We start from the raw sequence: 26,634 nt of genomic DNA, 5'->3' as shown, positions 1-26,634 counted from the left end.
AGGCCACGGAGGTGAAGTGCCTGTTCATCACATCACATGCGGGGGAATGTGATCACCCATACAACATCACTGAGGATGTTAACCGTCAACATCCGGTTAAGGTGTGTTTGCCAGATTTCCTCACTGTGAAGTTTCCTTTTATCCTACTGTGTTCTTTGGAAATGAGTCTCTAAGTCTAGCCAAGCGGGAAAGAGTGGGAATTAAGGTCCATCTTCTGTAGAGAGGGAATATCTACAGGTATTAGTTGAAATTCTACTGTAAGAAAGATTTGTTTCTTCTTTCTTTTTTCTTTATTTGTTCAGTCATTTTCTTATATAAGTATGGTGTATTTGTCAGGGTTCTCCAGAGAAACAGAATGAGTAAGAGATAGATAGATATAGATAAAGGTAAGAGGAGATTTATTGTAGGAATTGGTTCATGTGGTCCTGGAGGTGAGAAGTCCCACAATGTGATGTCTGCAAGCTTGAGACCCAGTGCTATAATTCAGTCCAAGTCCAAAGGCCTGAGAACAAGAAGCTGATGGTGTAAGTCCTGGTCTCAGTCCAAAAGCCCAAGAACCAGGAATGCCAGTGTCTTTGGAGAGCAGGAGAAGACGGATGTCTCAGCCCAAGCAGAGAGAGCAAATTCGCCCTTCCTCCACATTTTGTTCTATTCAGGCACTCAACAGATTGGATGATGCCCAACCTCACTGGTGAGGGCGATCTTCTTTACTCAGTCACATGCTAATTTCCTCCAGAGTCACCCTCACAGACACACCAGAAATAGTGTTTTATCAGATGTCTGGGGATCCCTTAGCCCAGTCAAGTTGACATGTAAAATTAAACAACATAGTATAGGACATCATATCATATGACATCATATCATATCATATATCATATATCCCAAAGTATTAAAAGGATTGTCAGTGCAGGCTATCTTTCAACAGGTTAAAAAAATATATATGACACGAATGCTCACTAGATCTGATTTGCCTTCTGAATGACATAGTTGTGAATACATTTTATTCAAAAGCTATCAGCATGTGTACTGCTGGAGTTCAAATAACTTTAAATGTTGTGAAACTAATTTTATTAATGTAGCTAGTGAGTGAATGGCACTTTCACATTACGGTGCTACCTCAGGTTTTAGCTTGACATTTGGAAAGAGCTTGCTTTGGCTTAAGATAGACTGAATTTATCTCCCAGCTCTTAATTCTGTGCTCTGAGCAAGTCACTGGCCTTCCCTGAGCCTCAGTTTCCCTCTCTGTAAAATGGAAATAAAAACTACTTCATGGAATTCTTAACAAATGTTTTATTTTATTTTATACTTTGGATTATACTGTGCTATTTATTTTGTTGCTCAGATTGTCTCAGCTTTGCCCTTTGGGAGCTCTTTCATAGTGGTTCCTCTGTCCCCCTGACACGCCACCACGTTTTTTGTATTTTGAGTACTTCCTTACTTTCTGATACTGTAAGATGCTCCAGGCTTATTTTGTATTCTCCCTGTCCTGGTCTTAGAATCAGACAATTTTCCTGGTTCCTTTTATTGGAGAATGATATCTAGAGCCCAAGATCTGGGCACCGATGTGCTTGTTGCTCTTGGGATATCATCCCTTTTAGGCCCTGTTGACAGATATATACACATATGTATACACACATATCTACAATTATTTCTGTGTTTATCCCTTTATCCAAGCTAAGGCATAATGGAGACCTTTCATATTTGCATATGTCTTTTTTTAGCCCATAGGCCAGATATAATAACTTGATTTTTTTTTTCTCTTTGCAGATACCAGATATTCCTCTATTTTATATGTGCCTTCCAGAACATCTCTTGTGGTATCCATTACTTGGCTTCCGTGTTCTTGTCAGTGTCCCCACAGCATACTTGCAGGCCCCCAGGCAATGTGAGTCGGGTCCTTTTCCAAGATATCTCTAGTTGGAGGTTGGAGGACATCTGGACCCAGTCTTCCATCGGCCGTGAAGATCACATCATAGTGCAGCTACAGGACGGTGAGATTTGGGAGCTCACAAGCTGTCACAGGTTCCGGAGGGATGACAAGTCGAGTTTGAACTATGATTATAACGGCCGTAAGAGTAGCTTCCCTTGCTTGGATGGCTACATCTATGACAGGAGCAAGTGGCGCAGCACCGTGGTGACTGAGTGGGATCTGGTGTGTAACCGAGAATGGTTTGGAAGGCTGATCCAGCCTACATTTATGCTTGGAGTCCTGCTGGGAGCCGTGATCTTCGGCTACCTTTCTGACAGGTAAAATGAAATGTTTAGTATTGTTACATCAGTGTAGGGTTCATTTTCCTATCTGATTTTCTTAGGGGACAGGGAATTATGCTCAAAACTGTAGTCATTATCATACATCCTATCTCAATTCCTTGTTGATCTGTTATTTAGAGACACAAAATAACATAGTGTTTAGGGGATGGGTTCTGAAGACAGTCTGCCTGTGTTCTGCCATTTATTAGCTGTGGGACCTGGGTGAATTGCCTAACATGTGTTTTAGAATCTCATGTGTAAGCTGGCAATGAAAATAATAGCGCTCACCTCAGAGGGTTATTGCAGAATTAATACAGAAAAAGTACCTTGGACACATAACCACTCAGTAGTGAATTTTTTTTCTTTAAATAGATTTGCTTTTTAGGAGGATAGTCTGGTCCTAAGCAATAATATCTATGAAATTGTGTGATATACCAGCCATATTTTTAAGAAATGCACATTAAAATGAATATGTAGCTCTTAAAAGAAAGCGAAGTTCATCTCTATATGGACATGGACCACACTTTTCGTATCTGTCCTAAAGTACAGAGATGAACTTATTTATTTGGTCCCCATAGTTGTGAGTTTTACAGGTATGTGCTGGGCACTGGGAACCTAAAAACAACTGCTTAGGTCAGAAATCCTTGCCCTCAGGGTGTGCTAGTCAAATGGGGCCAACAAACATGTCCAAATAAAAATTATAGGACTTTGTTTTGTCCAGGGCCATACTAGAAGTAAAAGCAATGGAGGCAAAGACTGTGGAAGCCTAAAGGGAGGAGTACCCAGGTCTTTCCCCCCAACACACACATCCCCCCCAGGAGGTGGCATTTGAATAACGAAATTGGAGCAGAAGCGGAGTCTAGTTATTATTTGGTGATTGAAGTTATGTTTCAGTGTTTAAGAATCTTCTGCTTCATAACTGTCTTCCTGGGAAGTGTGGAAGTTAGGGTGTCAGTGGAGAGAGGAACAAAATAGGAGATGAAGAGGTAGATATTCCCTTTTGGTAAGTCTGTCAGTGCAAGATGCAAGGTGGCTACCAGAGTGATGGGGTCCAGAGAAGGTTCTTGTCTTTGACTGGAAGAGACTTAAACTGAAAGGGCGAAGTCAGAGGTGAGCAAAAGACAGAGGAAAAAGAAGTAATTGGTAGAATAAGGCCTCAGAGGAGGTGGGAAGAGACATGATCCTATACAAAGACTGCAAAATGGTATTTGGAGAGAAAAGGGTGTGGTCTCTGGAGAGGAGGAAAGAAGAGAAGCCTGAAGGCAGATGCAGGTCATGTTGGCAGGTGGGCAGACAAGGAACTTGTGGGGCTTTCTCTTTGATGGTCTCTGTTCTCTGCAGGAGAGGGCTGCTCATCTGCTGAGAGTGAAGACTTTGTGGGTGGTACAGGGGGTTGATCAGGGATGGATGAAAAATAGTTTTAAATGGCATTCAGGACTCAAATGAGATTGGGAACATTTATGTGCAGGGCCAACAATCCCTACTAATGCATGTGGGAGCAGAGAAGGCTGAGGCCATGAAAGTGACTGTTTCCAGTTTGCTTGCATACCCTCTGCTGCACTGGGCAAGCCTGTTGGTTGGAATCTCAGGACTGTATTTTTTTTTACCTTACAATTATCTGTCAGGGACATCTCACAGGGAGAAAATATCTGCAAATCACATGTCTAATGACAGTCTAGTATCTAGAATATATAAAGAACACTTATAACTCAACAATAAGAAGACAAATAACCCAATTTAAAAATGGACAGATGATCTGGATAGATATTTTGCAAAGAATATATACAAATGGCCAAAAAACACATATAAAAATGCTCAACATCATTAGTCATTAGGAAAATGTAAATCAATGCCACAGTGGGATAACCCCTGCTCACTAGAATGGCTATAATCAAAAAGACAGGCAACCACAAGTGTTGCCAAGGATGTGGAGAAATTGGTGGGATTGTCAAACTGGGGCAGCCATCCTAGAAAACAGTTTGGCAGTCCCTCAAAAAATTAAACATAAAGTAGCTTATGACCCAGCAATTCCACCCCTAGGTATATATCCAAGAGAATTGAAACATAACTTTACACAAAATCTTGTTCGCAAATATTTATGGCAGCATTATTCATAATAGCCCAAAAAGTGGAAACAATCCAGGTGTCCATCAACTGATGAATGGATGAACAAAAGGTGGTATTAGCCATGCAATGGAATGTTATTTAGTCATAAAAAGGAATGAAGGACTATAACATGGATGAAGATTGAAAACATAATGCTTAGTGAAATAAGCCAGGTTATATATTGGGCAACTCCATTTATATAGAGAGAGTCCAGAATAGGCAACTCTGTAAAAACAGAAAGCAGATTAGGGGCTGTCAGGGGCTAGAGGGAGCAGAGCATGGGGAATGGTGACTCCTGGGTGCGGTTTCTTTTCGGAGTGATGAAAATGCCTTGGAACTAGATCGTAGTAAGAGTTGCACAACTCTGTGAATACACTAAAAGCCACTGAATTGTGTACTTTAAAAGGTTGAATTTTATGGCATGTGAGTTACATCTCATTTTTTTTAAGTCTGCAGGCATATAATTGTTATTTGTTTGCTTTTTAGGCAAAGAAATGCACTTCCTAATTATGAAAATATAGGGCAAGTAAGCAGCTTATTCTAGTAACAGGATGTAGCAAGACTTCTGTTTTTAGAGGGGCTTAATAAGAGTTGTCTCCCCTTGGTGGGCTGAGCCAGCCCAACAGAGAAGATGATCCAGCAGGTCACAGAGCAGGTCCTGACAGGGAAAGGACAAATCTTCCCTCTCCTTGCTCCCAATCTCAGGTTAGGTGGTCCTTTGGGGACCACCCAGAGTGATCGAGTGTGTATATTAGCAGCTCAGGTGGAGACCAGTCACTGAAAAACTGACCTCTTGAAGAAATCATGTGTTAACTCATGATTTGCTCAAAATAAATGAATGAGTAACAACAATCAAATATTGATACATAAGGTATTAAAATATAGGTAGCACTTATCTTTCTTGAATTAGAGTGGATGTTTTAAACTGTTGCAGCCACACCTTGCTCCTTCCTCTGTGTAATTCTTATTTTTCAGGGCAGGAAGACGACTTGTCTTGTGGGCCACAAGCACCGGTGTATTTTTGTTTGGCATAGCAGCGGCGTTCACGTTTGATTATTACAGCTTCATAGTCGCACGCTTCCTTCTTGCTATCGTGAGTTGGGTTGTTGTTGGTTTGTTTTGTTTCGTTTTGTTTTGCCTCTTTAATTCCACTGCAGGACTTTTATATTAAACCTTAACTCTCTTAGTCTTGTTCATTTAGAATCTAGTGAGAGAGATCAAGGACTAATCTTTGTTCACTCCACTGCAGAAGTCTTTCTGTAGAATATTAATGTCCTATGCTTAGAATGGAACTCATTCAAATGAAAAATTGTTGCTTAGTAAGCAGAAACTTTACGTTTGACTCGATGCCTGACAGGTGATCCACATTCCACGATTACTAACAGCAAGGATTTGTGGAACATCACTTCCACTTGGCATTGTACTGGGGATTCTAGCCGATACTATAAAGCAAAAGAGAGAGAGGAGACAGGGAGAACAAGAGGGAGAGAGGAAGGCATAAGGGGAAAGAAAGGAAAAAAAAGTCATCATTTGTAGCCATTACAAATAATCGCTACAAATTGTTTTACTTCTGAGCAATTGTATGGGTCTAGTCAGGCTTTGTATGCACGAGCCAAACAGAAGGTTCAGTTGTATTGTTAAGAAAGTCATTTGTATAATGTGCAGGAAGAATGAGAACAAGAAGGCATCGGGCATTTCTGTTATGGGGAACAGAGTAGTAGAGTGGAAAGGGCATGAGTTTGAATCCCAGCTTTGTCATGTATTGGCTTCTCAACTGTATGACCTTGGGCAAACACCTTATCCTCTTCAAACCTTAATTCCTGATCTATAAACTGTAGAAAATAATACCTGCTTCACTGGGCTGTTACCAGAATTCATGTAAGCATCCACAGTTCAGTACCTGGCACGGACTTGGCACTCCCGACAAGGGTGCTATTACTGGAAGTGGACCAGAGAGTGAGGAAGCTGTTTGCACACTTGGTGAGGCTTCCAGACAGCTTCCAAACTACCAAACAACAGCAGCAGTGGTTCTGTTTGGAGGTCACTGGTCAAGGATAACCAGGTGAAGTTTTATCTTCAGGGAGAGCTTGTGATCTTGCTGAACACAGAGCAGGGCATGCATCCCCTCTCACCAGAATGGATGATCCAAGAGTCTGGAGAGAAGCCAAGGACTTCAGTCTCAGAAGAAGAGGTCACTGCACCTCCTCAGAGGGCAAGGTGGTGTATTCTCTTTTGGAGTCTTCATCGATGGCTGGGAAGGGTTCCTAGAAAGCCACACAGATGGCCAAGGGTAGGAGGATGCATTAAAAAAAATTTAGGAGAATTGAAGGTGTTGCCTCTTAAAAAAATGTACATATATCTAGGTATGTAGAGAGTTTTTAATACAAAAAATAAAAACCAGCAGTTCTGTCTCCACTGAGGATGGAATAAGAGGAAATGGCTCTGTAGCTACAGAGTGAGATTTGATAAGAGACCTTCTGGTGAGAATGATGGTACAACAGAGGCACAGACAGGACTTGAGAGGGTGTGGAGCCCTCTTTTGGAAGATTTAAGAGGATAATTCTAAAAATGTCGGTTTCAGTCTTGCAAAATACCATGAGTTGATTTCCAGAGCCAAGAAAATGAGACAGGCCACCCATAGAATACATCTGTAAAATGTGGCCTTAATTTTCTGTGGCTCCTTCCTTTGGTTTTTATGGGAAATGTATTTGTGATACAATTTTGAGTAGGGAAGATGCAGGCAGATTCATTCACTCAGCACATTTATGCATCTGCCTACAGAGTGTAATGCTAAGTAAACCTGACCAGGCTGTTTCAATATCCCTACATCGTAGAGCAAGTCAAGACCCTGACGGGCCATTTTAAAAACCCATACAATGTTGACGATGGAGGACTAACAGTGGAGGGGGTCCCGCAGCGGGGGATGGGATGGGGAGTCTGGAGAGTCAGGGGCTTTTTAGTCTGAGGGGTGGGTGAGAGAAGAACCTTCCAGGCAGAGGCAGCAGCAAGTGAGAAGGCCCTGAGACATGAAGAAACTGAAGGTCCCGATGCCTGGAGAATAGAGAGGAGGTGAAATACATGATAAGGCTGAAGGAGAGAGAGAGGACAAGGCAGGGCCTTGTAGGATGACAAAGAGTTTGCCTGGTTTCCTAAAGGCTATGGGAATCCCCTGAAGGAGTTCAGTGAATTCAGGGGTGAAGTGGTCATTTTGGCTGCTATGTTGGCGGTGGGGTCAGGGTAGATGTGAAGAATAGAGTGTTATCAGTGGAGGTGACAGGTATGAATGGTGTCAAGGAGGCTTCTGGAATTATTTAGGCAGTTGTGCAATGGATTGTTTGAACCCAGTGACAGAAGTAACCAGTAGGAAGTGGGAGTGAACACAAAAAGAACTGGCACTGAAAAAAACATTTTGGGGACTGATGTTATAACTTACTTTAATGGGGAAATTTGTAGTATTTGAAGGTTTAAATTTACCAAACAACTGGATTCTTCAGTTTGGGAGTCCTCATTATCAGGGTTCGTTATCTGAGTCTTGCAATTGCAAGGTTTCGTGGGGAAATAAAAGCTGTTGCCACAGAATATGAAACTGACCATTAATACAATAGTCCCCATCCAGCACCTCTCTGCTTACTGCTAGCAGGCCAGCCTCTTTGCGACTCTGATGCAAAGTGAAATTGCAGATCTTACCAAAGATTCTAGATTACAGAAAGTCTTTGAAAGCAGTGGGGGAAAACTGCCTGAATCCTACACAGATCCCTTGACCAAGTGGGATCTGGCAGAGATAAACCAGTTAACTTTTTTTTTAAATTAATTTTTATTGGAGTATAGTTGATTTACAATGTTGTGTTCATTTCCTCCGTACAGCAAAGTGAATCAATTATGCATACACATATATCTACTCTTTTTAGATTCTTTTCCCATATAGAAACCAGTTAACTTTTGAAGAAATTAGCATCCACAAGGATAATGACAAGATGAGCCTTCAAAAGAGTATGATTCAAATATCAAAGGATTAAGAGAGGCCTTTGGAGAAATCAGTGGCACTCTAGAATAATTTTGCAAAAATTAATTTTACGATTTGTTTTATAAAAGTCAAATGTGAAATAATTTTGTAGGAAAAATTCTAATCCTTTCACCACCACCCCCCTCCACACACACACACAAAAATCCATCATTTGTTTCATTCTTTGTTTATTCCATGAGGGGTCACACATTGTTATTATAATCTAAATTTTGTTAAATTAAAGATAGGCCTATTTGGGGGGGCTTACCTGGTGGTGCAGTGGTTAAGAATCTGCCTGCCAATGCAGGGGACACGGGTTTGATCCCTGGTCCGGGAAGATCCCACATGCTGCAGAGCAACTAAGCCCATGCACCACAACTACTGAGCCTGCGCTCTAGAGCCCGCGAGCCACAACTACTGAAGCCCGTGTGCCTAGAGTCAGTGCTCTGCAACAAGAGAAGCCACCACAATGAGAAGCCAGTGCACCGCAACAGAGAGTAGCCCCCCGCTCGCCGCAACTAGAGAAAGCCCACACGCAGCAACAAAGACTCAATGCAGCCATAAATAAATAAATTTATTTATTTATTAAAAAAAAAAGATAGGCCTATTTTCAAAATAAAGTTTTTTCCCCCATTTTTTTTATTGTGGTAAAATACACATAACGGTATTTACCATCTTAACTATTTTTTTTTCTTTTTTCTTTTTTGCGGTACGCGGGCCTCTCACTGTTGTGACCTCTCCCATTGGGGAGCACAGGCTCCGGACATGCAGGCTCAGCGGCCATGGCTCACGGGCCCAGCCGCTCCGCGGCATGTGGGATCCTCCCGGACCAGGGCACAAACCCGCGTCCCCTAGCATCAGCAGGCGGACTCTCAACCACTGCGCCACCAGGGAAGCCCCAATCTTAGCTATTTTTAAGTGCATACAGTTCAGTACATATTAAGTACATTTATATTGTTGTGCAAGCATCACCACTATCCATCTCCGGAACTCTTTTCATCTTGCAAATCTGAAACTCTATATTCATTAAACAATAACTCCCCATTCCCTCTTCCCCCCCCGACCCCTAGCGACCACCATCCTGCTTTCTGTCTTATGAATTTGACTGCTCTAGGTACCTCATAAAAATGGAATCACATAGTATTTGTCTTTTTGGAGTTAGCTTATTTCACTTGGTATAATGTCCTCAAAGTTCATTCACGTTGGAGCATATGTCAGAATATTCCTTTTTTAAAGCTGAGTAGTACTCCATTGTACGTATAGACCACATTTTGCTTATCCATTCATCTGTTGATGGATGCTTGGCTTGCTTCCACATTTTAGCGACTGTGAATAATGCTGTTGTGAACATGGGTATAAAAATATTTCTTTGAGCTCTCACTTTCCGTTCTTTTGGGTATATTCCCAAAATAGGATTGTTGGATCATATGGTAATAATATTCTTAATTTTTTGAGGAATTCCCATACTGTTTTCCATAGCAGCTGTACCATTTTACATTCCTACCAATAGTGCATATGGGTTCTGATTTCTCCACATACTCACCAACACCTGTTATTTTTTGTTTGTTTGTTTTTTTGATACTATCCATCCTAATGGCCATGAGGTGGCATCTCACTGTGATTTTGATTTGCATTTCCCTAATGATTAGTAATGCTGAGCATCTTTTTGTGTGCTATTTGCCATTCCTGTATTTTCTTTGGAAAAATCCATTTTTGAATTTGATTGTTTGGTTAGCAGACGTTTGTTCCTGTCCAAAGCATCCATAAAACATTTGGTCCAGGCCAAAAGGTACTTGATATTTGGTCCTGTCCAAAACCGTTTGGCATAGACCAAATATGCTCATGGATGTTTTGGATAGGAGCAAATTTCAAGGACCTTTAGGTGTGGACCAAATGTTTTGTGGATGTTTCTGACAGAACCAAATATCCTGTAAGGGTTTGTTTTATTGTTGAGTTTTAGGAGTTCTCTACATATTCTGGATGGTAGTCTCCTATCAGATACATGATTTGCATATATCTCATTCCGTAAGTTGGTTTTTCACTCTGGTGATAGTGCCCTTTGATGCACAGAAATTTTGAATTTCCCTGAAGTGCAGTTTGTCTGGTTTTTTTGTTGTTATTGCTATTGCCTGTCAAAATGAAGTTTCAATCAAATCTTTTTTCTTCCCACTAGTTACCATAAATTGTTTGTCCCCATTTAAAATTTAGGATTTGATAATAAGGCTCTTCTCTATATAGATAAATTGATACACACATTTGCAAGGAACTGAGACATAAATTCACACTGTAAAGGAATATTTAAATGAAGCAAAAGGCAGTGTCTGACATTTATATCATGCATAACCAGTCAAGTTTTGCCATTTGGGGTGGACAGGGTGTGGGAAGATGAAAGGACCCATTTAAAGAAGAAGGATGGATCGGATTAAACGCCATTGTATAAATATGATATGGGTTTCAGAAAACAATGCTTTGTCATTTTCTTTCTTGCCTATGTGTGATTTGCAGAGAGATTGGACTCAGTAGTTACGTGTATGACCTTAAATCTGGACCACCCTCCCTGCTTTGTTTTGCAGTCTGGAAGTGGCTATCTCGTGGTGGTGTTTGTCTATGTGACAGAATTTGTCGGCATGAAGTCTCGGACGTGGGCATCCATCCACTTGCATTCCTTTTTTGCTTTTGGAACCATGGTGGTGGCTTTGACAGGCTACTTGGTCAGGACCTGGTGGATCTATCAGATAGTCCTCTCCACAGTGACTGTCCCCTTTGTCCTGTGCTGTTGGATGCTCCCAGAGACACCTTTTTGGCTTCTCTCAGAGGGAAAATATGAAGAAGCACAAAAAGTAATTGATACGATGGCCAAGTGGAATAGGACGAGATCCTGTAAACTGTCAGAACTTTTATCACTGGATCACAATGGTTCTGCTGGTAATAAGCCCTCTCAAGTTGAGAAGCACACCCTATCAGATCTGTTTTATGACTGGAGAATTGGAACAAGGACACTTATTGTTTGGCTGATTTGGTTCACGGGTTGTTTTGGGTTCTACACCTTCTCCTTGAATTCTGTTAATTTGGGAGGCAATGAATATTTAAATCTCTTCCTCATGGGTAAGTGGTTAAATTACATTTAAGTTGTAGCCATGAAGTGAAATTTCTACCAAGTTTTGAGAGTGTTTCTATTGTCTTTTTTTTCTACCAGGAACAATACTGCCAACTACGTGATTATGGTCTCTTTTAGTGTTACACATGTATATATTCTCTTTAAAAAAATGCAAACAGTTAGAAAACTTGAGTCCCTCCTTCCTCTTCTGCCTCTTCTCCTTGTTTGCTTCCTTTCTTTAAGCCCATTGCCATCTCAGAACTATCTTTCAGAGGTAACTTCTATAACCTTTGGCTTGTACTTTCAGATCTCTTTTTATGCATCTCCATACATTTGTGCAGATAAACGTTTTATATTTTAACATAAATGAGATTATTCACTACATACTGTTCTTTGCAAGTTGCATTCCTTTTAATATTTAACATGTCTTGGAGACCTTCTGGTATCTTTCTACCTTCAAATGTCCTTAATTTAGGAATTTTAGTCAGTAAAATAACCTAAATACATGCAACTGTAATTTATGTTGTCATGCTTCTTTTAATTAAGTAGCAGGTTAAAATAGCTTCAGATACTGCTGTGATAGCTTGAGGCGTGACTCCTAGGGTAAACCAAATTCATACCAGACACGAGAGAATTATCAGAAATGCATTTGTCCAGCTGGTTACTTCCATGTAGGCTGCTGGTATTTGATATTATCCCCAGAAAAGTTTGCTTTAAAATTTTTATACATAGCTAACATCCCTTCTCATTAAAGTGCTCTAATGAGACACCTGTTTTTGTTTATTATAGCTCAGCAGAAATTATGAGATAAGTAATTTTAAGAAAAAAACTTTACTCTTTTTTTGGGCAGACCAACAAGTTTGTAAAAAGAGCCTATCTTGACTTCAAATACATTCTATGTGTCAATTGGAGAAAGGATGCAGTATTCGTAGAACAGAGCAGCAAATGGTAGGAGAATGAAGTAGGGTGGGGTGTGGCATAGGGAAGCTTAGGAGTGCTGGAGTTTTAGATCTTTATGCTATAGTCTTAATTTTGATGGAGATGTAAATTCTCAAGAAACCGGGCAATCTCGTAAATATAAAAATCTTTCCGAGACACACACCATGGTTTTATAGTCTCCACTGCCTTTGATTTTTCATGTCATTACCCTTGCCAGCAGCCCTCTGCCTGACAGGCGATTCTAGTCAACACTTCCGAGCTGTGAAATTTTTGAACAAGTTTTCACCTCCTGAGATGGTTTGGTGCTGGTGGGAATTTCAGCTTAGGTTTTGTGCTACTTGCAGGTGATAAGCGCTACAGTAGCCTGAAGGCATATCTTTGAGGTTATGTGGAGACAGGAGCAGAATGGAGTTATACATTATAAAGTAAAGAAGATAAGGGCACATGGTCCTAATCCCAGACAGATTGGGCCTCATTGGTTGCACCATTTCTATCCCAGACATAGTCAAGTCAAAATTTAGATGCAGCATCTATACAACAACTCAAGAAACATCAAGGTGGAATATACTTTAAAAGGTCTCTTCAGCTGTTTCCCAGTTGCTGTGCAGCTTTGCTAGACTCCAGGAAGTTGGTTGGTGGCCTTGCACACAGTGCTGTAGAGAGGGGAGCCCTGAGTCAGACGTGGAGGGAACCAGACCTGAGGGAGGGAGGTTGCAGGAAAGGGGCCTTGGCTCCCAAAGACCAGTCCCTGAGCTGTCACTTACTCACTGGGCTCAAGTCATTTAATCTGAGTTGGAAAGTGGGGGTAATAATCCAGGCCTATTCCCATGAGGTTCTTTGGAGAATCATTGACTTATTTAACCTTGAAAAGTGTTTGATAAACAAACAAGCAAAAAAAAGAGTAGAGTAATAGATGTACCTACTGATCGGGCCTGGAGGCACGGACCCTACAGCAGGGTCTGTGAAAGGGAGGCCTTTTCTCTGGAGTTGTTTATTTTCCATGTTAATGAAAAGGAGGGAGGCTGTCTCTCCAATGGGGCTCAGAATGTTATTTTTTTGTCTTTGCCCAGCCATTTTTTTTGTTTTTTTTCTGAGCAGCTGCAACTGAGTTTAATTTCTGATGTACTGCTAAGAATGTTAACTCAGAAAATATGTGTCCACCTGCAGAGATATGTTCCCAAAACTGTAAGAGACATGTAGACCCAGACCTGCCGGTCCAGGTGCTTGCAGCATTCTGTAGTTGAATGGGAAAATGCACATCAGTCCTAAAAGGCAGTGGTGGGTAGTGTCCTGGGATTAGGCAAGGTCCGGAGGGTCGAAAGAACGGACCTTTGAATTACGTGGACAAGCTGGGCCAGTAAACAGTGACAGTTTCTCAAAGGCTATTATTGGGTTTGGTCAGTTTTGCTGAGAGAACTTCTTGCTTGCTCCCTGATGCATTCTGGCTGATAGATGTAAAGCTGGCACTGAATTTTCTACTTTAATTGCTATGTTCGAAGTTACAGTACAAACATTTCCCCATAGTTCTGCCAAGCAGAAGAAGCCGAAGGTCAAAAAAGATCAATGTTGCCTATTAATTTACATATTTATTCATTCAACCAGCCCATGCTCCAGTCACTGTGTTGTGTCCTGGGGAGCTTCCTGCCTAGTCCGGGATAAGATTCCGAAGACAGGTGATAAGTGCTAGGCAGATTATGTGAGCATTAGCGCACGTCACAGCAAACATCCTGCCCGCTCCAGTGAGTTTAAAAGTCGTGGGGCTTGCTGCCTCTCAGGCAGTTGTTAGTTCTTAGAAGCCCCTGGCAGCAGAGAGAGGGCTGAGCATTCCTTCTGGGGGGCATAGGGAAGCTCTTTAGAAGGCAGGGTCCCCTTGTTAGAAGGCAGGGTCCCCTTGTTCAGTTGGACACTGTGGCTATTGAGATGTATCATTTTGCTCCATGACAGGTGCAGTGGAAATTCCTGCCTACATCTTTGTGTGCTTTGGGATGGACCATGTGGGGAGAAGAAGCATTCTGGTTTTCTCCCTTCTCTCAAGTGCAGTGACCAATGGTGTGATTATGGTGATCCCCAAGGTGAGTTACTTTATGTGTTATTTAGGGAATGGTTAGTTATACTATGACAGTGTGATGGGAGCATTTTCAGCTTAGGAATATGAAGATGAATTAAGACATATGGATAGAGTATATGCTGTACATAGTATTTTAAATGTTTTCTTTAAAAGTGATTCTTTCTCTGTTGAGAAAGTTTGAAAATAGTTGAAGATAGTTGAAGATAGTTGAAAATTTAAGGAAAAAAAGAAATGTGGGGCGGGGGTAGGGGGAAAAGCCTATAATCCCACTTCCGAGAGATGGCCACGGTTGTATCTTGCCAACCTGATCATCCTGAGTGAGAAGAGTGGATTGCACCTTCCAGTAGTTATCGTCATCTTAAACTTTTATTCATTCATGAGAGATCTATCCAGCATCTAGTATGTGCCAGGTTCTTTTCTAGGTGCTGAGGATGTGCAGTAAGTCAAGTTTCTCTGAGTATAATAAAGAAAAGCAAAATAGGATGAGGGATGGAGAATGACTGTGTATGGAGGGGGAACACACATGTGAACTATTTTATTTTATCTAAGGTGACTGAGGATGGTGTGCCTCTCAGAGAAGGTGATATTTGATCAGAAACCTGGAGGGAGGAAGCCATGGAGACAGCTGAAAGATATGATGAGTCTTATGTTCAGGATTGGTCCAGTTTAAGTAGTCTTGTTTTTTTTTTTCCACTGTGGTAGATTAGTAGTTTCCAATTTCTAGTGTGCATAAATCCCCCGAGGAGCTTGCTTTTAAAATTCAATTTCTTAGTGAGAAACAGTGCCATAAACTACTGAAACGACTTTCACGTTCCTGTATTTTGGCAAACTCCATCCCCTAGAATACCTCTTGCACCCAGAAGTGCTCTTCTCTTTCCCCCCAAAATGGAAAACCTGTATTTTCATTCTCAATATGGAAAATGTGGTCACTATGACAATACTTTAAAATACTTTGTTTTAAATCGATTTAATAATTATTAAGCAATAGTATCTCAACATTTAGATCAAGGCATTTTAAGTTTTGCATATTGTTTGAAATTTAACTTAAGCTAACCAGTGACTTCCTTTTATAGTAACGCTTCACTTTGGTGAATCAAATGTTTTAATGTATTGACGTTTCCAGCTGATTGATATATACGACTGATACACATCAGTTAAAACTGCTTAAGACAAGGAGGTCTCTGCCAATTTGAGGGAGCTTCATCCACACCCTTTTTGTTTGTGTTTTTAAGTAGCTTGCAGTTATATTTGTTGAGTTGATGGCAGCTGTCTTTGAGCGGTGAAGATTTAGGGAAACCCTAGAACCTTCAGGTTCTACGGTGGTTAAGCCCCAGCGGCAATGTGGAAGACAGGAAAGTGGCTGATGGGGATTTCTAGAAATAGAGTACTAACCCTTAGCCACAAATTTTTCCCCTCTAATAACACTTCTCTCCAAATGGTAATGTCACAATACAAAATTTTTAAGTCCCATTAATTCATCCAACAAATATCGTCTACAATAGTAATTAAGGTGGCAAGGTGACATTGGTTGCCTTAGTAGAGGCACCACCAAATCTCAGTAACTTCACATCATAGACATTTATTTCTTGCTCATAGAAAGTTCGATGTGGGTGTACCTCGTTGGTGGCTGTGGGAGTGGTGAAGGGGGTGTTCGGCTCCATGGAATCATTCAGGGACTCGGGTTGACAGAGGTGCTGCCACTCCTCACGCATGAGCTCCAAGGTCACCTGGGTCTCAACACCCAGCTGGCAGACAGAGGAGGAGAGAAAAGATCGACTGTGGGAGGTCTCTGAGAACCACTGCAGGAAATAGAACATGTCAGGGACGACAGCAGAAACCATCTGGGAGGGTCTCATTCCAAAGTGTCTCTCCCCAAATAGCTTTTCTTATTTGGTAATTTGAAATCTCCAAGGCTGCAGGGAGGCACAATAAAACTTTCCTCTAAATTTCATAAAGATGGAAAGCTTTTGCAGACCATGTGTCGAGTTTACAAAATAAAACTCTTCATTGTTCTGAAAAATACTGGAGAATTAGAAAGTTTTAAGTAATAATTTTAAGGATTTTCTATTTTTCTTTTAAAAATATTACTTGATGACAAAATGATGGTCTATTTTGCTAATATATATTTTTTCAGGATTACCATGTTTGGTGTGTGGTGGCAACTATGGCTGGAAAATTTTCCATAGGGGCAGCGTTTGGCCTTATATACCTTTATACAGCAGAGCTGTATCCAACCATTGTAAGGTAAGAGTTACTTATTTTTCTGTTGTTTTCTTGGTATCTTTCACTTATGTGTCATTTGATTACATCTGGCCTTTGAGTATAAATGCTTTCTTTCCGTAGAAGTTACTGGAGCTCCAAGCTATGGGAGGGTTACATGATGACGCTAATTCTGAATCTGAGGCTTTGTCTATACGTCATTAGCAAGGATATTAGAGAACTTGTTTTGAAATAACACTCTTATTATCCTAAAACCATTTTAAGTCTCAAATACAGTCGACTTACATGGACTCAAGGCTAATTTTCTCAGGTTGTATCTCTTGATGTCCTGATGTTAGTTGTGTTAGTTTGTCGGGGCTGCCATAACAAAGCACCACAGACTGAGGGGCTCAAACAACAGAAGTGAATTTTCTCACAGTTGTGGAGGCTAGAAGGCTGAGATCAAGCTGTGTGGCAGGTTTGGTTTCTCCTGGGGCCTTTCTCCTCAGCTTAATAAGAGATACTTATTCCTGTTGAAGGCACATTCTTTGCTTCCTACTAGACATTCTATAAGGTTTAAATAACTTTTAAAGGAATGCATGTTAAGATATTGCTTGACTTTAAAAAATTGAAATAGGATGTTCCATAGATATAAATCTTTCGGTTTCCCAAATCCCCACTCCACACCCCAAATAAACTCCTGCTCTACAAGACTGATGTTATCCTCAATATTAGACTCAATGAGCGTATGTAAGGGCCTCATCTGCATAGCTGATGCTGATTGGTTTCCCTGCTTTTTTGGTCTTGAATTGTCTTGAATTATCTGCATGTTTGTTCACACTGCTGTTTCACAGAATGAGAATATAAATCATGAATGATTCTTAAAAAATCAAAGTAAAATTATTTCCAAGTATATTAAGCTAAGTTAAGTTTTACTATTTATTCTCTGCTAGAAGGGTGGACAGGGGCTCTGGGCAGCTGTTCCCTCACTCTCTGCAACCTGTGCCTTTCTCGTCTTCTGTTCTTGCTGCTGTATGAATCCTCTCTGCGTTTCCAGGTCGCTGGCTGTGGGGAGTGGCAGCACGGTGGGCCGTGTGGGGAGCATCGCGGCCCCATTCTGCATTTACCTCTCCAGCGTTTGGATCTTCATGCCACAGGTGTTCATCAGTTGATAGAACTTTACTGAGATAGCAGCGAGGCAGAAGAGCTGACTGCCTCCTTTATTTTTATTTATTGGAAGCCAATTTATAATTCGGTTATGGGGGTTTATAGAAACCTAATTAACAGCTCACCAGCTGGTAAGTAGGGTGGTGGGTTGCTGTTTTTCTTGTTCGTTGATTGCCTTCTCCCCCTCTTCCCCATCCCGCCCCGCCTTCGGCCGTGAGCTGTTAATCAATCGCAGCTCTGCCAGCCAGAGCAGGGCCTCTGCTCAGCACATCGTGAAGCCGGGACTGCGCAGGGAGAGCTCTGGTCTCTGGTCTCTCAGCCTGCGCCCCTCTGTCTGGATCCGCAGGCTGCCTCCCACCCCCAGCGCTTGCCTCTGTGTTCCCACCGTGTGACGGCTGGTCAAGGCCAGTTCTGGAGGCTGCTGCTCCCGGAAGGACCCAGTGGTGTCTGGCGGAGAGGTGTAGGGATCTGTGGTTTCCAGCTTCCCCAAAACTTGAGGGGCTCTTCACAGGCAAGGCTGCCTGCGTGCTTCCTCCTGGCTCCGGCAGTGTGAGCCGTCCTCCTGGTTATGAAGTGTGCGAGGGGTTCTGTGCAGTTTGCACGTGTCCTCGTGGCCGGGCTGAGAGTTTGGGAAACCACGCGGACCACTGTTACACACCCGGGTCAGGAAGAGGATGGGGGGAGGGGAGGGGGCAGGGAGATGCGGACAGTCCGGAATGTCGGGGGTGGCCTGAGGGGCTGCACCACCAAGGGGAGAGCCCTGGGTGTGCCGGCCCTCCCTCCCCCTCCAGGCTCCCTCTCCGGGACTTCTTGGTCCTCGTTCTCTCTAGGCTGTTCCCTCTGGGGCTCCTCCTGTGCTCCTGTCTTCTTCTGATTGCTTCATTCTCCAAGAGCCATTCTGGCTGTCTTTCTCAGTCCCTGCGCGGGTGACCTCTCCTGATTCTGACTTCTCTTCCAAGCAGCAGACCCACTAGCCTCATGGATAGTCTCCCTGGGTGACTAAACAGCTTCACCGTTTCCCAAACCCAGCCGGCCGGTGACTTGCATTTCCTCCACCCGACTCCGCTCTGCGGTAGGAGTCCGTGGCCTGCAGCGTGACCCTTGAGCACCAACTTTTTATTCTCCAACCCACGACACCGAGTCCTCTCCTTCTCTCTCACAAGCAGCCTACTCACCTACTCCAGTCCAGCCCCTCATCACCGCCTGCCTCTCTGGTTCCTTCCCTGCACATGCCCCCGGCCCCATCAGAGTAGTTTGCCGAACCGGAGCTCTGGTCCAACTGCCCCTCACCTTCAGAGCAAAACCCAAACTCTGCCTGATACTCATGGCCTTTCCAGATTGACCCCCTGCCCATGTTCCCTATTTTGTTTTGTTTCCTCACACACTTCCCCCTCCTCTCCACACCCTGTTCTCATTCATCCCCACCGGCGTCCTCTGCCCGAACATCCCCTCTGCAGAGAATGCTCCTCCCCCCACAAACTTCATGTATCTTTATTTTTTTTAAGAGAATGGGACCAGTTTTATACATTCTGTAGCCATGAAAGTAATGTTAAAACCAGAAAAGCAGATGAGGCTTATTGACTAAATCAGGACCACCTGTGGAGGAGAGAAGGGGAGGCTTCTGGGGTACAAGCAGTGTTTTCTTGTGGGTGATCAAGACCATGATGTGTTTGCTTTATAATTATTTCTTAAACTGCATTTGTTTTATGCATTTAAAAAAATTATGTCATTTTATGGTAGATAGGTAGATAGATATAGACTTTTTTTTTTTTTTTTCCTTTTTGAGAGGTAAATCCAAGAACTTTTAGGATCCAGGCTGCCTCAGAAGCTTGCACTCCATCTGGGTCAGAGCCCTGAGGGCTCCCAGGACCGTAAGATGCGTTAAGGCAGTGACTTCTTCCCAGTATGTCTATGAAGTCCCTTTCACAGGGTCTTCCTGGGCTTCGTGGAGAGCAACGGCCTCACCAGGTTCTTCTGGATGAGGATGTCCTGGAGCTTTAGTGGCTGTGACTTGCATGGCTGGGGAAATGCGACCAGAGCTGGACCCACTTGCCTCATTCCTAGTTCGTCCGCCTGCACTGCCTCTGCCGGACAACTAGTGGAAGGCCCAAAGCTCTAGGGGTTTAGATGAGGCAGCTAAACCTCTTTTAAGACCAGAGCAAACCCCACTTCTTTAAGAAGCCCACCCAGATCCAGTGATGCAACCTCTCCCTTTCCCAGGTCTGCATAGCATTTCGTGTGTACCCTTTCCACAGCCGGCTGTCGCAGTCTGGCTCTATTATTCACACGTATGTCTTTGTCCCCCAGTTAAATTGTTGAACTCTTGCAGGATAGGGCATTTTGTGTACCCACAACTGAGTCCACTGGAGCATTTCTCTCACCTTGCGTGCCATTCATGCTATAATTTACTTAATATTTTAAATCAAATAGAATGGCTTTTAAAATTTAGCTTTGCCCTAAACAACAGTAACAGTGAAATCATGGGTGTTATACTAGTTACATGTTTTTCTAAAATACACTAACAATCTCATAAGTAGTAAAACAAATTGTTTGAGGTGTTCTTAAAAAAAAAAAAAAAATCACCTGGCATACACAGGTGGTATGCGTCTGCTCTTTGGGAATCATTGTCTCAGCATGGTTCTCTCTCGTGTCCCAGTAACAGGCACTCAGTCAAGTTTGCTTAATTGGGGGCGTAGGGTCTGGCCTACACAGGAAGGAGTTTTGGAGAATCCACCACTCTTTTTAGGTCACGGACTTTTCCAGAAGCATCTCCTTTGTGCTAGCACTTTATGTTCTTTGTTAAATAAATAAAAGATAAAAATGGAAAAGGTGTTTTTAAAAATAAGCTAAGACACACAGAAGAAGATAGACAAATCTATAAAAGCAAACTGCTATAAAATCACTAAAACCAAATAAAGATTTTTTTTTAAAGGACATCCATAACGGTTCATTATGGACTACAGAGTTAAAAGGGGTTTTTAAATTTTATTTAACAGGTACTTAAATAGTGCTTGTTATGTAACAAGCTCTATTTGTTTGTTTTTTGCTGTATGCGGGCCTCTCACTGTTGTGGCCTCTCCCGTTGCGGAGCACAGGCTCCGGACGCGCAGGCTCAGCGGCCATGGTGCATGGGCCCAGCCGGTCCGCGGCATGTGGGATCTTCCCGGACCGGGGCACGAACCCGCGTCTCCTGCATCGGCAGGCGGACTCTCAACCACTGCGCCACCAGGGAAGCCCACAAGCTCTATTTTAAGTGCTTTACAAGAAGTAGTCTTCACAGAACGCAGGTACTGTTTTTGTTATCCCTATTTAAGTGACAGAACTTGGGTTCAAACCCAAATACCATGCCTTTTGCATAGGTCAAACAAATAAACAACCAGTCCTAAAAGGGATACAGAGAAATAAGTTTTTCCTCCACCCTGACCCTGGTCCCCCCTTCCCCAGGACAACCTCTGTCAGCAGGGTCTTGTGTATATTTGCAAAATTATTCTGTGAAGTTACTTCCTTTGGACGTAGTAGATGTTACTTGTTATTTTTAATGAGTAAAAAAATAAATTATTAAATTTCTCATTAAGCTTATTTATGGGTGTCAAACTGCCTAGGGAGCCAGTATTTTCATTTTGAGGAATAGAAATGGTAATCTAGAAGATAAGCTTATATTTTCTCTTTCAAAAAGAAGCACATGAAAATCACTCCTTCTGTTGCTTTTATTATCAACCATCATTTTTTTAGTAATCTAAGGGGAAAAAGTGGACGCCTAATTCATATCCTGTTTGTATTCATGAACTCATTTGGCAAAGGTTGAGTGTTGATTTTGAATTAGCCTCCCTGCTAGGTGATAAGCAGCAGAGATGAAAGAAACAGCGTTTGTCCTGAGAGATGTCCAGTCTGGTGCAGAAGGTAGAAGCCCCAGAGAAGAGGGCTGTGGTAGGGAAATGCAGGGGTTATGGGGTGGTAGGCGAGGGCTACCAACCGAGGCTAGGGCCAGAGGGGAGGTTTCCCAGAGGAGGGGGCTTTAATCTGTGTCTGGAGGAGCCAGTGAGAGTCAGCAAGGTGGAGGGGGAGAGAAGGGAGTTCCACGCCGAGGAAACAGGAAGGCAAAAACTTAGAGGGAAAAGGAACTTGACCAGTTTGAGTTTGGGTGCAAGCATTACTGCTAACACCCAGGGTGGGTTGAGGGAGCCAGGATATATGGGTGAAAGGATGGGCAGGATCTCAAAGGAGAGCAGAACAGAAGAACATTCAGACCTAAAGGTGGGTTGGAGAGGACAGGATGCAAAAGTTGTATCCACAGGACCCATGATGAGTTTGCATATGGTGGAGGGGGGCAGCTGGAAGGATGGGAAGCTTGTTCTCGGGGCTGGAGGGAACCCAGAGGGGGAACAAGGTTGAGGTGGGGAAGGACAGTGCACTTGAATTGTGGGTGATGAATGTGAGGTACCTGCTTGACGGCGGAGGCTGGGGGAGGCATCCAGGTGGCAGGTCTGGAGCCCAGGGGACACGCCCATGGGAGGTACAGATTTGGGAGTCAGCTTATGAAGAGGTGAGGGAGACTGAAAAGCAGAACCCTGGGAACGGTGGCATTTAAAGCCTGATGGGAAGAGGGGTCCAGGGCAGAGACTGAGATGCAACAGCCGGGGAGACAGGGAGGTGACCAGAACCCCAAAGGAGGAGGGCAAGTGAGGAAGGCAGGACAGGACAGCGGCTAAGAAAGAGCAGAACAGGGAAACGTGCATCAGGTTTGGCAGCTAGGAATCTGTGGCCTGGGAAGAGCAGCTTCTGTGGGTGGTGGGAGTGGGCCATGCTGTGGGGAGCAGGATGGAAGGAGAAGCAGTGAGCGCTGTGGAGAGGATGGGCTGGGGGCTGCAGTGGGTGTGGGCTGAGGCAGAGGGCCTCTTTTGCTTGTTTCAAAAGACTCGAGAGTAGTAATGATAGCTACCATTTATTGACTCCTTAACATAAGCCAGTCCCTGTTTTGAGTGCCCTAAATGTGTCACTTAATTTTATCCTTCCAACAATCCTTTGGGGGCAGGTAGTAGTATTATTTCCATTTTACAGATAAGGAAACTGAGGAGCAGGAAAGTTAAGTCACTTGCCCAGGGTCATACAGGTCGCAAATACAAGTTCCTGGGCAGAGTGGGTGCAGAAATTATAAGAGGCTCAAGAACATCTATTTTTACCGAGGGAAGCTAGCCAGTGGAAAGGAAAGGATCAAACATCAGTGAGAATTGGGATTGACATATAGAGACTACTATATATAAAGTAGATAATCAACAAGGACCTATTGTATAGCACAGGGAACTCTTCTCAATACTCTGTAATGACCCATATGGGAAAAGAATCTAAAAAAGAGGGGATATATTTATAGGTATAACTGATCCACTTTGCTGTGCAGCAGAAACCAACACAACATTGTAAGTCAACTATACTCCAATACAGATCTTTTAAAAAGTTAGATCCAATTGATGCGTTCCAAAAAAACAAATCAGCGGGTAAGAAGGGAGGTCTACTGATGGAGGAAGACCCCACCCCACCGGCACCCTTCCACCTCCCACCCACAGGAGGAGGTGAGAGGTGACAAAGGCTCCTCCTTGCCGGAGGCAGGGGCGGGGCGGGGGGGGGAGAGGAGGGTGAGGGGGCAGGGGGGAGTGGGAAGGGGTGGGGGGAGGGGGAGGTTTTGGGGATGCTTGTAGTGGGGTTGGGGGAGCTGGCCAAGGGCCGTGGGAGACCAGGTCTTCTGCTGAGAGTGAGAGAGGAGATGGAGGGTTCTGAGTTTGTTTAGTGCCTGACTATTCTTACCACCAAGTTAAAAAGGAAAATCCAGTCTTGTCTTGGATATTCCATTTGATTCTATTTCTTGTTTAGACTTATTCAGTGTTTTTCAGACCCTGGCAGAGGGCTCTTCTGGGGTTTCTACGTCCTTTGCAATGTCACTTTAGATTCTGTTACTGCTTCTAGGCTTACTCATGTATTTCTAGATTTAGGTTGTCAGCGTTCTGCAAACAAAGTAAGGAACCGTCTTCCCGGGTCACGTCTGTTAGTGATGTGGCCTCACAGCGCGTCACAGTTGCACTGTGTCTCAGAGGCTGTAAAAGCATAAGTATGCAGATTTATCAGAAAAACGGTGCCTTAATTTATTTTTATGGGGTCTTCCCGGGCAGTATTTTTTGCTAAAGGGGTTTAAATTATATAAGGACAAAGTTTTTACAGACCATAAAGAGATTTAGTTCTAAAATCCACCCAAAATCTACATAGTGATCAACAGAGAATAGATGTGCAGACTTTAGTTTTTAATGTGATTTGCATTTTTAAAAGCAAACACCTTGGTGCTAGTCTAAAAGGTTGCCTTTTATGTGTCAAAACCTGGAAAGTCAAGAAATACTGAATTTTTACAGGAAATCACTTGGACCCACCCCTCCCCCACAGTAGCAGCTAGTTTCCATTGCCTCTGTTTTGTTTCCCCCTAAATTCTGTAGGTTTTGGTTCATTGAAACATTCATTTGTGCATACATGCATTCATTCATTCCCCACCATTTATTGGATGCTGATAGCATGTCAATTTTTGGGGCCGGGGCAGGGTTGACTAAGACAGTCCCTGGCCGTCAAGTCCAAATCCAAGACTCTGGGTTTCCCCATGAGACTCTGGAGTCTGGGAAGACAGGGCAGGGACTTTTTTTCCCCTGTGTAGCTCCTAGGACAGTGCCTACATGAGTAATAATGCAGGTAGTAACTGGGATTTATTTAGTAGGTGGTTAATGAGTGATCAGATTAAGCCTAGTCAACAAATTAAAGAACCCCTGGACCAGCATAAGTAACCAAAAGGTCTCACTAAGGAATAAATGACAACTGTTAGGTCAAATTCAATTCTGTTGCCCTCTGAAAAAGGTTCAGAAATGACTATTCTCTGAAGGATACCTTTCTTTCTCGATGTGTCACTTATTCTTTTTTTAATTCCTTCTAGTTGCTTGTTGGGACTTCAGCCTTCGTGAGTGGAGTGCTAACGTTCATGCTTCCAGAAACCCTCGGGAAGCCTCTGACAACTACTTGGGAGGAGACTGAAAAAGAGAGCAGTTCAGGCAAATTACTTTCCACAACCGATAATACTGCGTTAGAAAATATCGCAGTGGTTAACTCTGAGGATTCCGGTCTTAATAAATAAATGTGCCAGACGTGCTGTGTAGCACCTGAAATATTGTTTAATGCTTTTGTATTAGAGGAACATTATTCTCATCTCCTGCATGTCACGAGTATGTGTCTTTTTTTTTTTTAATTTTGTAAGAACGTTTTGAAACAATGGCTTGGTAAAAGTAGAAGAAATAAAAAGCAAGATGAGAATTCGCATTTTTTTTACACTGCTTTCTTATTGCCACAAAATATTTTTCCATATTTGTTCTTCTGTGTCACTGATTCTTGCAGCCCTGAGGGACTGCTACACACTCCCTTCAGTATCAGGATCCCCTCCCCACAACCGGGGACCGGGACTGTCGACTGGGAAGAGGAGGGGGCATGTGAAAGTGTTTTTCTTTTGACAAAGCCGCTCGAAGATTCTATTTCTGATATTCCTTCCTCTCTTAGGAGAATCATAGCTCTAAATTCAAGTTTTCAAGTCATTCAGAAATGCCCCATTAAAAAACACTTGTCTAACCATAAAAGTTATAGCTACACAAAAAGATATCTTGCTTTCCAGCACCCTGAAGGAAGAGGGCTTGAATATGCAGACACATGTGCTTGTGTTTGGCCCAGTTAAGGGACACACATCTGCTAGGGGCCAGGAGTGAGTTTTCTAGCCTGACAGTCTGATTTTTCCTAAATTTACCAAATTCTCTCCATAAGTCTCATTCCCTGTACATAGAAGCTGTGGCATTTTAGTGTACTGCAAACTTTTTTTTTAAAAAAAAGGGAACTTGATTTTTATTTATTTATTTATGTCTATGTTGGGTCTTCATTGCTGCGTGGGCTTTCTTTAGTTGCAGCAAGCAGGGGACTACTCTTTGTTTTGTGCAAACTTGTTATTGCAGTGGCTTCTCTTGTTGCAGAGCACGGGTTCTAGGCACATGGGCTTCAGTTGTTGTGGCTCGCAGGCTCTAGAGTGCAGGATCGGTAGTTGTGGTGCACTGGCTTAGTTGCTCTGAGGAATGTGGGATCTTCCCGGACCAGGGCTTGAACCCGTATCCCCTGCATTCGCAGGCGGATTCTTAATCACCGCACAACCAGGGAAGTCCGCAAATATTTTAAGTTTGTAGATCATCTAGGAAATTGACATCTGGATCTGTTCCCAATATTAAAAAATTTTTTTAAGTATTCTTGCCTTTTAAACATAATTTATAGAAAGATTTACTTTTGTAAAGATTTTACTTTTGTAAAGTAATAAATTTTGTTTCCTCAACTTCACTTTTTTTTTTGCGGTACGCGGGCCTCTCACTGTTGTGGCCTCTCCCGTTGCGGAGCACAGGCTCCGGACGCGCAGGCTCAGTGGCCATGGCTCACGGGCCCAGCCACTCCGCGGCATGTGGGATCTTCCCGGACCGGGGCACGAACCCGTGTTCCCTGCATCCCCAGGCGTACTCTCAACCACTGCGCCACCAGGGAAGCCCTCAACTTCACTTTTATCTGGCAAAAATAGATTAAGATCCTGAACATTTCAGCTGCAAAATTATGGCATAACCTTATCTGTTAGAGGAGTTTGCAGTCTACATAACTTTCCCATAGGTTTTGGGTATTTTCTTCACTTGGGTTTCATCAGAAGTTCATTATTTTTTCCTTTGCTCTTGAAATTTAGCTGTTGGATATGTCTTATGTCCAGTA

The 26,634-nt window shown here is 42.9% G+C and overlaps 1 protein-coding gene across 1 annotated transcript; it reads left to right on the top strand.

Annotated features, from left to right (window-relative positions):
• Positions 1 to 25,121, top strand: SLC22A16 (solute carrier family 22 member 16). The gene is made up of 8 exons (XM_079939777.1): positions 1 to 101; positions 1,768 to 2,247; positions 5,332 to 5,449; positions 10,933 to 11,464; positions 14,340 to 14,467; positions 16,598 to 16,707; positions 17,720 to 17,819; positions 24,791 to 25,121. The coding sequence occupies exons 1-8, from the start codon at positions 37 to 39 to the stop codon at positions 24,986 to 24,988; spliced, it is 1,731 nt and encodes a 576-aa protein (XP_079795903.1). The 5' UTR covers positions 1 to 36; the 3' UTR covers positions 24,989 to 25,121.
• Positions 25,122 to 26,634: the final 1,513 nt, after the last annotated feature.

This window comes from Stenella coeruleoalba (genome assembly GCF_951394435.1).
Source record: "Stenella coeruleoalba genome assembly, chromosome: 12".
Classification (NCBI taxonomy): domain Eukaryota; kingdom Metazoa; phylum Chordata; class Mammalia; order Artiodactyla; family Delphinidae; genus Stenella; species Stenella coeruleoalba.
This window is presented reverse-complemented; position numbering and strand designations above follow the sequence as displayed.